This window comes from Cuculus canorus, chromosome 2, assembly GCF_017976375.1.
Source record: "Cuculus canorus isolate bCucCan1 chromosome 2, bCucCan1.pri, whole genome shotgun sequence".
Classification (NCBI taxonomy): Eukaryota; Metazoa; Chordata; class Aves; order Cuculiformes; family Cuculidae; genus Cuculus; species Cuculus canorus.
The window spans coordinates 6,140,813-6,154,785 of NC_071402.1; the positions used below are offsets into that span (position 1 = coordinate 6,140,813).

At 37.1% G+C, this 13,973-nt stretch overlaps 1 protein-coding gene across 3 annotated transcripts in view; it reads left to right on the forward strand.

Moving 5' to 3' along the window:
• TRAPPC9 (trafficking protein particle complex subunit 9) overlaps positions 1-13,973 on the forward strand; it is a 536,040-nt gene that overhangs the window by 253,480 nt on the left and 268,587 nt on the right. For all 3 annotated transcript variants that reach the window (XM_054059308.1, XM_054059310.1, XM_054059309.1), the window contains 2 exons: positions 1,825-1,978; positions 12,551-12,641. In XM_054059308.1, coding sequence (XP_053915283.1) covers positions 1,825-1,978; positions 12,551-12,641 — 245 coding nt within the window. The remainder of the gene's footprint in view (positions 1-1,824; positions 1,979-12,550; positions 12,642-13,973) is intronic.

Here is a 13,973-nt window from a genome sequence, read left to right on the forward strand (position 1 = left end):
CTTCAATGCTAGTAAGAATTGATGTTGCTTGTCATAATTTCAGGCCTTTTATTTTATTTTTTTAAAATCCACTCTACATGTTGTATCTTGATATTTTTCATTGCATTCTTTGTTTTTGCTTGTTTCCTCCAGTTACTGTGCCACACTTTTGTAGCTCATGTTGGCTTTTTTATATGCCCAGCACTTGATGGTCTTTGTGAGCAAGTGAAGAATTCTTAGTGATTGCTTGCTGTAGAAAATAATAGCCCAAACAAAAACACCCCTTAGAGAACAATAGATTAATTTCTCTGCCTTTTTGATTTTTAAATATGAAGACCAGCAAAGCTGCAGTCTGCAGAAGTAGCTTACAGGAACGGTAATTGTGCCACCTTTGTCTCAGTGCTATATTTGTTCTTTTTAGTGATGCAAGTAGTTTTGGAACATTAACAGCTTCTCCTGTCAGTTTTTGCTCTGGATGAAGTGTAATGGGCCTGTTTGAATTCATCTTTCCACAGTAAACTTCATAAGCTTTAGATTAATCTTTTGTTCTTACAATTGCTCTGTATTTTCTCCCAGTGTCTTTTAGGGTTAAGATTCTCTTAAATTAATGCTAATTATAGAGTCTCTCTTCTGGTCTGGGGGGATTTCAGAGCCCTTTCTTGTTGACTCCTATTACTCTTGTTTTCCTGTTCGCAACGTTTTTAGAATATGCTTCCCTCTTTTTATATGGAGAAACAGATAAAGGAATAATAGTAATACTGTGGTTTTGTGAAATGCCCTTCCCATAGCTTTTCTTAGATTTTAGTTGCATTGTGAATGGTTTTCAAATCTGTTGCTTGGTCTTCTGTTTTCCTTAAGCACAAAGTCATCTCAAGAGCAATATATTTTAATTCTTCCCTAATTATTTTTCTATTTCAGACAATTCAGGAAATTAAAGCTGGTTTGGCAGCACAGTATATTAGATCTGCTATAACCACATTTCATGTGATATGAGCTGGTCTAAATTCCCTTTTATATTAGATTAGTGTGTCTAGTTTAACATATAAGTATTTAGTATGCATTATAGTGTAATATAAGTAATTTAATTTGCTTTTATGCCGTACTGTACATTTAATAAAGCAATTATTTAACCATTTGCTACCAATGAATTATACTGTGATATTGGAATTAATATTGCCTGTAATTCATGAAGCACAGTGGGAGTATCTTCTTAAAAAAGGGGGAAGGGCCACATTTCGACCTTTGTAATGTAGTTATTTTGTCTTTCCTTCCTGAGTCTTGCAAGGAAATTTTTGAAGGAAAATACAGGAAATTGGCTTGAAAACCAATGAAATGTAGGTAGCTTTCTAAGTGTGTTACTGTTTGCTACAGGAGGTGCTTTTGCGTTTGATAGTTTACTTCACTTGTATAGGTTGAGATTAACAAACCACTTTAATAGTGTGTTCATAAGCATTTAGCTCAGTCTTGTTATTTTTTCCAGCAAGTCTTAAGCACAGCAGGAGCATTTATGTACCAAGAGATGATCCTCTACAGAACCATAATAAGGTCAGCTGGTTGAAACTGCAAAACATGTCTTGTGTACCACTCACCAAGGCATTAAGATGTTGGCTGATAGCTTTTTAAAAAATCTTACCATCTTTAATAGGCTTAGACTTCTGTTTTCAGTAGCATAAATCTTATGGCTTATGTACCGTTACTGTACTGACTTGATGCCACTGAGGCAAATAGGCTGATATTGTAGCGCTTGGTTTCACAGTGGTCTGCATTTTCTGCAGAAGTAATATCTGTAAGATTGTTAAAGTAAAAACCTTGGATTTTTTTCTCTTTCTTTTTCTTTTGCTACAGTATGGCTATCCAAGTTGACAAGTTCAATTTTGAGAGCTTCCCAGAATCCCCTGCTGATGGGACACAGTTTGCGAATACAAAGCAGCTGGAAGAAGAAAGGCAACAAGCAAAAGGTCTGGAGATTAACAGCAAGCTGGATATTTGCTGGAAAATTATATCCTTTCACAAATACTTGCTTTAAAAATATATAAATAGATGCCCTGTGACACAATTTATTTTATAATTCAAGTCACTTTATAGCAATGTTACTGAAAAGTAATTAGAACTATGAAGCTTATCATAATTATAGATTGTTTAAGGTTATTCGTGCTGTATATTATTTATATGGTGCTTGGATCTTGCTATAGGGGCTTTTTCTGAGTCACTGAGCCTGCCACAAACCCTGTGTGTTTTTCACAGCTTTCAGGGAACTGAGGAAGTCTAGTAAGGATTGATGAATAGCAGTTTTATAGGGTCAGTTTTTTTTCTGTTCTCCCCCACGCCAAGTAACTGAATCATAAAGAAATACATGAAGCTGGGTTTAGAGGGTTTTTATATATTTAATTAAGTTTGAGAAAATCAGAAGATATTAGAATAATTTATTTCCAAGTCCTTTTGACAGATTTAGTAATATATCTAATCTTGGGTAGCCTTTTTAAGGGTTAGAAAGGACTTCTGTGGTGACTTAGTCATCGTAAATATGAAATCCTCATAATAATTTTTAAAATATTGCCTTATGATTATTAATAAGAAATTACATTCTGATTAGAGTTGAATTGCTGGTGTTGCTGTAGATTTCGTAATTTCCATTAAAAATCTTGTGCTTCACTTGTCAAAAGTAGACTTTTTCATTGTTTTAATCAGAGAAATGTTTTGTGAAGCCAAAAGTCCCCCAAGCCACTCAGCATCTCCAGGAGATTTATATTTTGCACTCAGATCATCCTCAAATTCATGCGATAGTGGGTGGCAGGAAGCGAGAGGAGAGTGGCAATCAAATCATGATTTATCTTTAGAGATATCTTTTTGTATTTTAATCGTACTTTTATCTGAGATGGTTTTTCATTGCTAATTATTCAGTTAGCTGTATGGGATTAGTCAAAGGCAAGACTCGAGACATAAATAAGATTCCTAGTGCCTGGCTCCATCCAGTTTCCCTAAGTAACATCTCAGAAAGAGTTCTGTTAATGCAAAAGCGTCAATATTTAACCAAAACTCACTTAGAAAATTTCTGTGTTGTGGTAAGTTATAAATATTCTGTGATAGCAGAGTTGAATTCTTTTGCTGGAATTGAATGCACAGTTGTTAATAATTTTGTCAGGGTGTAAAATCCTCATTCATTTCTGTTGCTGAGCAACACTGTTTACATCCATCCTGTGTTCTGTATTTATACCCAGTTTTAATGCCAAAACTGTCATGGCTGCATGTAAGTCAGTACCCTAGAAAACCAAGAGAGTAAAGCATGATTTCTGTGTGTTAAATTCAATGCAAACATTGTAGAATCATAGAATTGTTTGGGTTGGAAGAGGCCATAAAACCTATCGAGTTTCAACTGCCCTGCCATGGGCAGGGACACCTTCTACTCGATCAGGTTTCTCAAAGCCTCATCCAACCTGGCCTTGAACACCTCCAGGGATGGGTCATCCACAGCTTCTCTGGACAGCCTGTTCCAGTGCCTCATCAACCTCAGAGTAAAGAGTTTCTGCCTAATATCTCATCCCCTCTTTCAGCTTAGAACTATTCCCTCTTGTCCTATACCTGCACTCCCTGAGTAAGTGCCCCTCCCCAGCTTTCCTGTAGGTCTCCTTCAAGTGCAGAAGGGCTGCTCTAAGGTCTCCCTGGAGGCTTGTCTAGGCTGACCAATCCCAAATCTTGCAGCCTGTCCTCATAGGGGAGGTGCTTCAGCCCTCTGATCATCTTTGTGACCTCCTCTAGACTCACTCTAACATATCCATGTCCTTCTGATGCTGAGAACTCCAGATCTGAATGCAGGGACTGCAGGTGAGGTCCCATGAGAGCAGAATAGAGGGGCAGAATCACCTCCCTCAGCCTGCTGGTCACACCTTTTTTGAATAGTATCTGTTTTTTTAAGATTTATTCTACATTTTTGTCTCTGTTCCTAGAGCTAAAACCTTTCTAATGAAAGGCAATTAATTGTGTGCATGTGTAAAAATTATTGAAGAAATATGTACATTGTTTTCCAGATTTCATGTCCCATGTCAGTTTTTCTCACCCTTTTATTTCTTGCAGCAACATTTAGATGTCAGAGGGTCAAAAAGAAATTCTCCTTTCACTTCTGCTAGGTTTGGGCAAGTTCGTTTCTGAGACATATGTCCCCCCTTTGGAGTAATTTGACACTGGCCAGCAGAGTTTATTTCAGACATTCTGATGGATGGAGACATGGAGAAATGGATGGATAGCTTAATGGCGTAAGCTTTGCTTTCCTTCAGAAGCCAGCCTAAATGCAGCCAAGAGAGAGAGAGTGTTTGCCAAAGTACAAAGGGATATAGCTATTTGTGTTTCCTACTAAAGAAGGCATTTTCATAAAGTCTTCTGAATAGTAAAACCAAGTGATCTCTGTGGTGTCGACCAGCTTTGAACTATTTTGAACTAATCTTTCTCTGCTCACTATATGCATGAGAAGAGGAATGTATATTTTGGAGAGCACAGTTCAGACAATCTTGTTATAAGTAATCTATTATTTACAAGGGAAGGGCTGTATTACTTAGCGTGCAATTCCTTAGATTCTTTCGTATTGGTTGACAACATATGAAACCATCGCATAAATAAAAGCTTCAAATTGTCTACATTGACTACAGTGAAAAGTGAGTTTTATGGAACTCCCGTGAGGCCCAAAAATAGTTCACAGAGGAGGAGGGTTTCAGGCTGTATCTGTATGTCTTGAGGAGTACCAGAAATATGTTCCGGGATAGAAAGTCTATTTTCCGTGCCTTTATCCATGGAAATATTCAGAGTTTCAAGTGATGTGATTTTTCAATGCTTTGCCTGTGAAAGTATTGTAAAACTTGATTGATTTTCATGTACTTTTGAAGGGTTAAAGGCAGGAGGTAAAGACAACACAGTGTATTATTCAATTCAACATTTGTCCATTTTTGATAGAATGAAAATCATTAGGAAAATAGACTTTCTTATAAGAAAGCTTGCTGCTGTGCCATTTCAATTAAGAAAAATTCTGGAGTAATGTTATTTAGCGTATCTTTGGGATTATAGGTGTATTGAGATAATTTAAATTAAGAACATGCTGTCTTTTTTCTTTTAGCATCTGGTAGATGGCATCTGGTATCAGCTTAACAAATGGGGTTTGTTTTAACACAGGATTTGAACAGACAGAGCGCATGTAGAATTAAAGTGGCCAAAATTTTCCAATTCTCTTACTCTTCATGTTTTCTAAATATTTTAAAGCTAAATTTGTATTTTCTTGAAGGACCTTCTATGCACTCTGACTCGTGGATCAAGACGTGTGCTAAGCATCCTTTAACATTTCTGGAGTGCTGTCTCTGTTGCTGAGTGCTCCAAGATTTCTGTCTTTGTACTTGACTTTTTCAAAATCTTGAGTTAAGAAGTGTCATGTTTCCCATGTGGAAGATGAAAGGCAAGTGGTCTTTACATGCTCCCTGTTAGACCCACCATAGATTATTTCTCTTCAAAATTTTCCATTGATCTGTACCATCAACATTTTGACTTCAGTAACTGAAATATGTTCAGAATTATTTCAGATAATTTGCTCACATGCAGGTGATCTTCACTTTTAGAATAATAAAAAAAGCTGTATCGATGTTCAGGTGGCCAGTGGTTTTTTTTTCATAGGAAGCTCAGCAAGGTTTGGCTGGGGATAGCATCGAGAAGTTATTTATGCTTCACTTTTATATCTGTTTTGGTTTGTGATAACTCTTGCTGCTGCTTAGTGAACAGCCTTTCCCTGTCCTTTAGCTCTGGGTACCTCTTGTTACCCTCCTAAGGAAGTGAAGTAAACAGATATTTGCCAACAGACTTGCTAATCTGGTGAGTCAATCTTTGAACTTGAGGTCCATCCTGCAAGGAACCAAAACCTGCAGAGCAGTGCAGAAGGGGGAAGCATGAATGGAGAAAGTGATGGATTAGGATCACCAAATCAACCCTAAGGTGTGATTGAGAGCCCATGTCAGATGTTTACACCTGAACTTGCAAAAGCAGTGAAGGAGGAACAAGAGATCAGTGTGCAGTTGCAGACCTCTTGATGTCATCAGGATTTCAGAGACATAGTTGGTACCTTGCGTGATCAGGGTGCGCTGAGAGATATAGGTTATTTAGGAAGGCTGGGCAGAGATGATGAAGCGCACAGGGAATTGTTTAGAGTTTAGCAATGGGCTACTTGAAAGCTTTTGGGTCAAGAAAAGAGGAGTCCCAAAGGGTGATGCATGTGTTACAAACCACCTAATCTAGAAGTGAAGCTGTGTGGGTTCTTCCTTCAACTTCTAACTGCTGGTTATGAGATTTCTGGAGTATTTTAAGGCCACTTTTTGTGTGCAGGTGCTGGATGGTTTGATTTGGCGTGTGCTATGCAGGATGTGCTACATGAAAATGATGAAGATCCAGTTAGAGGAGTGCAGTTTGGCAGCCTTGACTACAGTTGGCCTGAGATGGTGGAATTAAATATTCTGAGGAAGGCAAGTAGCAGGGTAATCACTTTGGACTTCTGAAGAGGAAACTTTGGACAACAGTTAGGCAGGATTGCACAGGAGTCTGTGTTTGGAAGCAGAGGAGTCCAGGAGAAATGATGGACCTCCAGGGGCAACCTTCTCAAAACCCAAGAGTTGCAGCAGTCAGTAAGGTACCTCTGACTCTTCAACCAAGGCATATCAGGAGGTGACTATGGCAAGTTGTAGCCTGTTAAATTCTGGTTAGGTACTAGGAAAAATCCTTTTCTCAAGGAAGCTGCTCAAACTATACAATAGGTTATCCACAAGTGCTGTAAAATCGCTTTGATGGCTTTGAAGATACTGAAAAATTCTGGTCAATGCTTACGAACAGCCCAGTACAATTTCCATTATTTTCCATGTTTTGAGCACAAGGTGGGACAGTGACTCTTGAATTGCCTTTCAATATTCTGTGTTTTCTGTAGCCACGCAGTGGGCTGGGTCAGAAACTGACTTTTGAAAAGCAAACTCCTTTTCCTCCCCCTGTCTCCTGCTCTCCCCAGGTTTGATTGCAGCCAGAGAAATTTTCTAATGTACTGTGAAAGAATTGCTGTTTCAGAGAAATGAGGCTATAACATTTTTGGAGTAATTTTCTTGAAAATATTCTGAACCTGGCCCTAACAGTCTTTAAAAAAATGAGACTTCAAGCGACACCTTAAATATCATGTCCCATTTTTAACTTTTCTAATAGTTACACACTTTTTCTTACTAAAGCATTAATTTGTGTGATTTATATGGAGAATGTGCTATTTGCATTTTCTTGCATTTTTAAATTTGTATGCTGTCTCTTCCTCTGTTTTCCCTTTTCCATATCTAAGCCTAATTGCAGCTTTTTTCCAAAGCCCATTTTCTTCCAGTCATATTGCTGATATTCTGCAGTATAGCTATGTTTTTCTCCATATGTGGGATCCGAAGCTGGAAGCAATACTTGAGGTGAGGTTTCTCATAAAATAAAAGCTGTACCTTCCAAGTTTTGCATATTATGCTTGCTATGAGAACTATTCTTGGCTTCTTTTGCAGGTGTCCTATGACTGATTGGGGGTTTTTTTTGTTTGTGGTCCAGCATAACTGACTGAAGAATTATTCCTAATTTCCATTTATAGATTTGTTTATTTTTTCCAGGGTGACACTTGGAAAATTCTATTAATTGAATTTTGTCTAAGTGATCTTCATAAGTTCCACTAGTTTATTAGGTTTGTGAACAGGGACATTTTTTCTAAATATGTGAATTCTATGAATGTTTTCGTATTTCATCATCTAAGTACCCAATCAGAATTTTGAAATTATGTATTGGATAGAACCTTGAGTCATCATTGAGACTCATTTGATAAGCTGTGTGGGCTTGACGGCAAACCACTGATAACTGTTATTGAAATCTGCTTTTATGTTTGTCTCTTCAGCTTTTGATGACTTCATCTTGATCGCAATTATGAATCTTCAGTTGTAAGAGTATTGCATTTTGTAGGAATTTTGTAGATTAGTAAAGATTTCCTTAGAAATACTTCAGTTGGATGGAGCTTTAGATTTCCATGCAGCTTCTTAGCATCCACAATTGTTTGTGAAAGTATCTATCATTTAAGAACTTCAGTAGCTGCATGTAATTAGTTTTAATAATAAAGTATGTCAATAATAATCAAACAGGGAGCTTAAAATATTACTAAGGCTACTACTGTAAGTAAACTGTGATGATTAATCATTTAAATTTGTTTTTCATTAGTATAATTTTTATTTATGAACAGTCACTAATTTGTTTATGATTGTGTGCAGACTTCCACCTGTATTTATTTGCAGAGGAACGGAGAAATGTATTATCGAAAATAAATCTTTTAGAAGGAGGCAAGATGTGAAATGCTGCATCACAGAGGGAAAAAAACATGAGTAGCTTAAATATGATAGAAGCCATTTTTTTAAATGTACTGTGTTTTAAGCAGTAGATTTTAGATAATGTGCTGTGTTATAATTGTATGTACCCAGCTACACATTAGACGATTGAGATAACATAAAAGACCAAGGTTTTCCTTGGGGAAATAAATGGTTCATTTGACTGTCATTCAGGTTTTTGATATGAAGCAGTTTATATCATGTGCAATCTATTGCTAAAGAAACGTGAAATAAAGGTGTCCACTGTGAAAAATTAGGTTTTGGTTTTTTATTTTTTTTTAAACAGCATCTGGTTGTTATATGTTCATTGGCTCTGAGGCTGCTGTTAAAACTCATTTGTTCTTGCAAATGAAAATGTCTTGAACTGCCAAATGTGAACAGTTGCACTGGAAACTGGAAGTCAATTATTTCAGTCCTGGCTGATATGTGTATTATTAATAACAAAGATTTGGCTGTTGGAGATGAAGCCTGGGTCAATAAATGCTTTTAACAATCTAACCCCTATGGAGGAGCAGGGTTGTAACCACAGTGAGATTTCATCAAAACGTTTTGAGTTTTGGTTAAGTAGATAGATTCTCCAAGATGAAGCTTTGGCAGTCTGCACTTCCATTTATCTGTGTAGTTCTTCTCAATGAATTTTAAATTCTGTATCTTACACTGTGATCTTTTAGCAGGTTTGACTTTGAGCTAAGAATGGAGGGTATATTGGCAACCTTGTTCCACCTGCTTTGCTTTCAATGACTTCTAAAGACTTGCTCTAGAAAATAGGCAAACTCTTACGTAAAACTATTCTCTCTTTACCGTCTGATATTTTATTACTTCATAGTTTGGTTGCTTTTCATCTCCAAGGCGATGAGTTTGCTACAGTGTTCAGTTTGTATTTGCACTATAATGAGCAATTTTATATAATTGCCTGATACATAATCAGGAGACAAAGATCGATGACATAAAATTCCGTAGTATTTGTCTATTTTAGGAATGATGAGATCGTACCAACTATTTTAAGCTTTTCTGCCATCTTTGGCAGAGACTTTGACTCTGAGTCTGTTTGTCAGCAGAAATTAAGCTGAACTAGGTCCTTTGTGAGCTGTGGGGGCAAGATTTTAGGTATCAGTTAAAATCTAACTATTTTTTTAATTTCTTTTTTTCTTTTGGCAAGGTAAAGCATATTTTCTGAATTGGTTTGTGCAACTTGGTTGTTAACATTATGTTTGAATCTACCTATGGAGCAGCCTGAATACTGCACTGAATGCCACTGGCACTGCCACGTCTTCCCGTGGAGTAATGTGTAGACAGCAAGGTTGCGTTGATTATAGAATAATTTAGGTTAGAAGGAACATCTTCAGGTCTGTTAAAGCACCCTGTCCAGCAACTTGTCTTCTCTGACCCTCTTTGTATTACTGTATTCCTCCAAGAAAAACCTGATTCCATATTCTCTACACCCTCCCGCTGTTATAGCCAGCAATGAAATTTCTCATTAGCCTTCCTTATCTTCTCAAGACAAAAAACCCATATTCTCTCCATGCTCTCTAATCATCTTGGTAATCCCACAGGGAGTTTTATCCCATATATACCATACTCAGTTCTGGAGTCCTCAGCACAGGAAGGACATGAATCTTTTAGAACAAAAGGAGGCCATAAAGATGATCAGAGGGCTGGAACACCTCCCATCTGAGGACAGGGTGAGAGAGTTGGGGTTGTTCAGCCTAGAGTAGAGAAGGCTCCAGGGAAATATTATAGCAGCCTTCCAATACTGAAAGGGGTCTGTAGGAAAGCTGGGGAGGGACTCTTTCTCAGGGAGTGCAGGGATAGGATGAAAGGTAACAGTTTTAAGCTGAAAGGGGAGATGTAGGTAAGATACTAGGAACAAATTTTTGACTGTGAGGGTGGTGAGGCACTGGCACAGGTTGCCCCAAGAAGTCATGGACGCCCCATCCCTGGAGGTATTCAAGGCCAGGCTGGATGGATCTTTGAGCAACCTGTCTGGTAGGACGTGTCCCTGCCCATGGCAGGGAGTTGGAACTGGATGGCTTTTATGGTCCCTTCCAACCCAAACCATTCTATGATTTTATGATTTCAGTGTCTTGAATGGGGGAAGCAAAACTGGACACTGGATTTAAGAAGTGTAGGCATTTCATTATTTATTATTTGAGGTATTGCTATGCATACTTTTTTCACTGAATCTAAATAACTGATTTCAGAAATAATCTATACCTGTGTTGAATTTAAAATTGCAAAATGCGTTTGCATTGTGAATGCGTGGATCTGCTTTGATAGCATTTACCAATGATGAAGTATGGAGAATCACCTATTTTATAGTCATTTTATAGTGGTATCTGAGAAATTATGCTTTCCGTGGAGCTTTAAGCAGTAAAAAATTGTAATATTCCAGGCACCCTGTGAACCAGTTGTAAGTAAATTACAGTTAAGTTAGTTTAATGCTGCAGTTAATGGCATCCACTGTTTAAAAAGTTATTTTAAATAACTGCCTTTTTATTAGTGTTTTCTCTCACTTATATTCGTAACATTAAAGATGTGATAACACGATTATTCATCTTCTGTATCTATGAACTAATGAAAATTATGTTTTCTCTGTCCTATTGTTTAGTTTATGGAAATTATTCTGTTGTGGTAGTGTCCTGGGTCTTATTTTCCAGCAGCAATGTTTTTCTGAGGTGGTATTCTGCTGCCTTCAATTTTCCAAATAGGTACCTTTCGTTAATGGTGTTTATGGCTTTCAGACCCTTTGGGGATTGTGAATTCGTATGAATGGTTTGGATTGGAAGGGACCTCAAAGATCAGCTTGTTCTTCTTTCATAATCCTGTTGAGGGGGGATGGGGAAAGCTATTTAAGAAATTTTTCAGTGCATAATGAGAGTCATTAAGAAAAAAAAAAAGAAATTTGAGGATGTTATAGGCTGTATTGATTTTCCTCCTCTATCATCTTCTTGACCTCTTGAGCCTCAATCACTAATTGTTAGATCTCATTTTAATCTGAGGTTTCAAGACTTTTCTTCTTAATCTCCTAGAGAGCATGTAAAATTATGTCCTAGGGTAGAAATTAGTTATCTACAGTGCTTAATTTTATTTTAAATTACACGTATGAGAGCATACTTTATCAGTCAGATGATGTGCCTCTCTTTCCAGAGTTTTGCAGAAAAAGAACTGATCACATTTGGGAGCCGTTTAGAAAATCTCATATAATCTTCTAATTTTTTTAACGTATTTTTGAGAAAGATAGTTCTAGTACTTTTGGACTGTATGGCTGTGAAGGAGCCATGATTGTTTCACCTCCACTTCTGGGTGTCAGCCTAGATGGGATAGGGGCTTCTTATGGTACAAAATCATACCAAAGCCACTGAATGCAGCTTTGGCCAAATACAAGATGGTGCTGACATTTGCATGTGCTTCATCCAGGGATATGGTGGAGTCCCTAGAGGTGTTCAAAAAATGTGTAGACATGGCACTTCGTGAAATGGTTTAGTAGGCAGGGTGGTGTTGGACTTCAGCATTTGTGTAACCTGTTTGGAAGCCCTTCAAAACCAGAGATTCTGCTTTTCCCAACAAGCTAGAGTAAGAACAATTCCCTAATTTTCACTTGTTGCAGTCTGAGCTTATTACTGAACTCATATGTGAGTGAGAAGAAAGGGAGGCTTGCAAGTTATGTGCCTGGTGTGATGTTTGCCCTCAGTAAGGGCACTGTCACTGCATTGTCTAACATCCCCGTACCTCTACAGAACTGTCACTGAGTCAGGATTCAAAGCTATCCTAGCCCAGATTTCTTCTGGTTTATATTACCCTATTAAAATTTATCCCTTTTGTTTTCAGGTTGCTCTTAATTTGTCCACCAATATGTACACCACATAGTTACAGGTTTTGCATTTTTACAGCTTCCAGACTTTTCCCTCCATTGTGTTTTATTATGGTTCAGATACTTTTTACCATTGCATTTTGGTATTTAACACTCCTCAATGGAATTAACTTGTTATATGCTGAAGATACCAACTGCTTTAATTATTATTGTTATCCCATTCATGGGTTAATAAACCAAATATGTAACATTGACCTCTGATGTATCTATAGCTTGCAGTTTTGATTTGCAATAATAAAAGTTGTATGTATTACATGCTCTTTTTCTTGCTGAAACAAAATTTTCCTTAATTCCAATTTACCCTTCCTTGAAGCGTGAAGGGGAAGCAAGTGTGGAAGGTGTTCTTAATCAGCTGGTCCTGGAGCATCTACAGTTGGCTCCTCTGCAGTGGGGTGAGTGCTGTCAAAACATATTGATGATCTTTTTAAAGGATATACTGCCGTTTAATTTTTAGTAGCATGAGTGTGATAATGTTTGCATTTACTGATAGTCTGTGATACAGGAGAATTTGCTAGGGATTTTACTTTCCTTTAGAAATTTTACTTAGCTGAAGATCAAAGTAAAATTGATGTCTATTTTATTTTAAGTATCACTCTTCAGTGATAGTAAGTATGAAGCCTGAAAATGCACTTTTTCCTGTAATTTGCAATCCAAGTTGTGTTGTATGAGAACTGGCTGCTCCTTAAATTTTCCCTTTGCCTGACAGTATGTGCTTTTAAAGTAACTTCTCTAAAGTATTTTCATATGGAATTGTAATATGCTTTGTGGAATATTTCTTATCATGATCATTTACATTACCTACAGAAAAAGTTACTGCTCTGTGTAGTGGGGAAGAACAGTTTGTCTTAATTTTGCATTTAGAATGATGTTCCAGCAATGAAATATTGAATTAATTTAAATTCTAAGGATCATAATAATGTGACTTCTGTCTGAGGTTCTTAACAAGGCTTGTTCAGAGGCTTTGGAACTTGGTTATTTTTTATCTCCAACACTTCTATGTCAGTCACAAGATTCAAAAGAAGTCCACAGTTCATTAGAAAATTGTTCTCAAAGCTATTGCTTTTAAAACTAATTTAACTCCATACTCCTTATTTTAATTAATTTGATGACCTAGAGAGAACAAGAATCCATCACCGTTGTCTGCATTAACCTCCAAATTCTAGTATTTGCATACTCTTTTCAATGCTTGTTTGTTCTTTTTTAAGCACATAGACCATCCTCAACTCATATGTTAAAACTTGTAGGCACTTCATTTATAGATGAGATCAAAAGCGGTGGTGGTTTAAAATTTTTTGTTATAAACATGTTGAGCTTTCACCATAATCATCTGCCTCCGAAGTCAAGCTTCTGTGGCCTCTGCTCGTCAGAGGATTCAAGGATTTGGTAACATTTACTTGTATGATTAGTTTAGGCTATGATTGCCCTGGTCCTTATTAATGAAACATGTGGCTTCTGTCAGATCCATGTTTTGAGCTCATGCAGGTTGCTCTAGAGTCATCTGAGGTCTGAAGAGTGGCATTGACCTTCAACAGGTTTGTAGCCTGGGATGTTTTCCTTGGCACTTTTGCATGAGATATTACCTTAAGAATGAAAACCACAGGTTCTTTCTTTTTCTGTTTCCTTGGTATTCTTTCTTTCAAAAAATTTTCATCAAAATTTTATTTTGATGCCAAATTCCACTATTTTCTTAGTAAAAGAGGCTTTCAGTCTGTTGGGTATTCCTG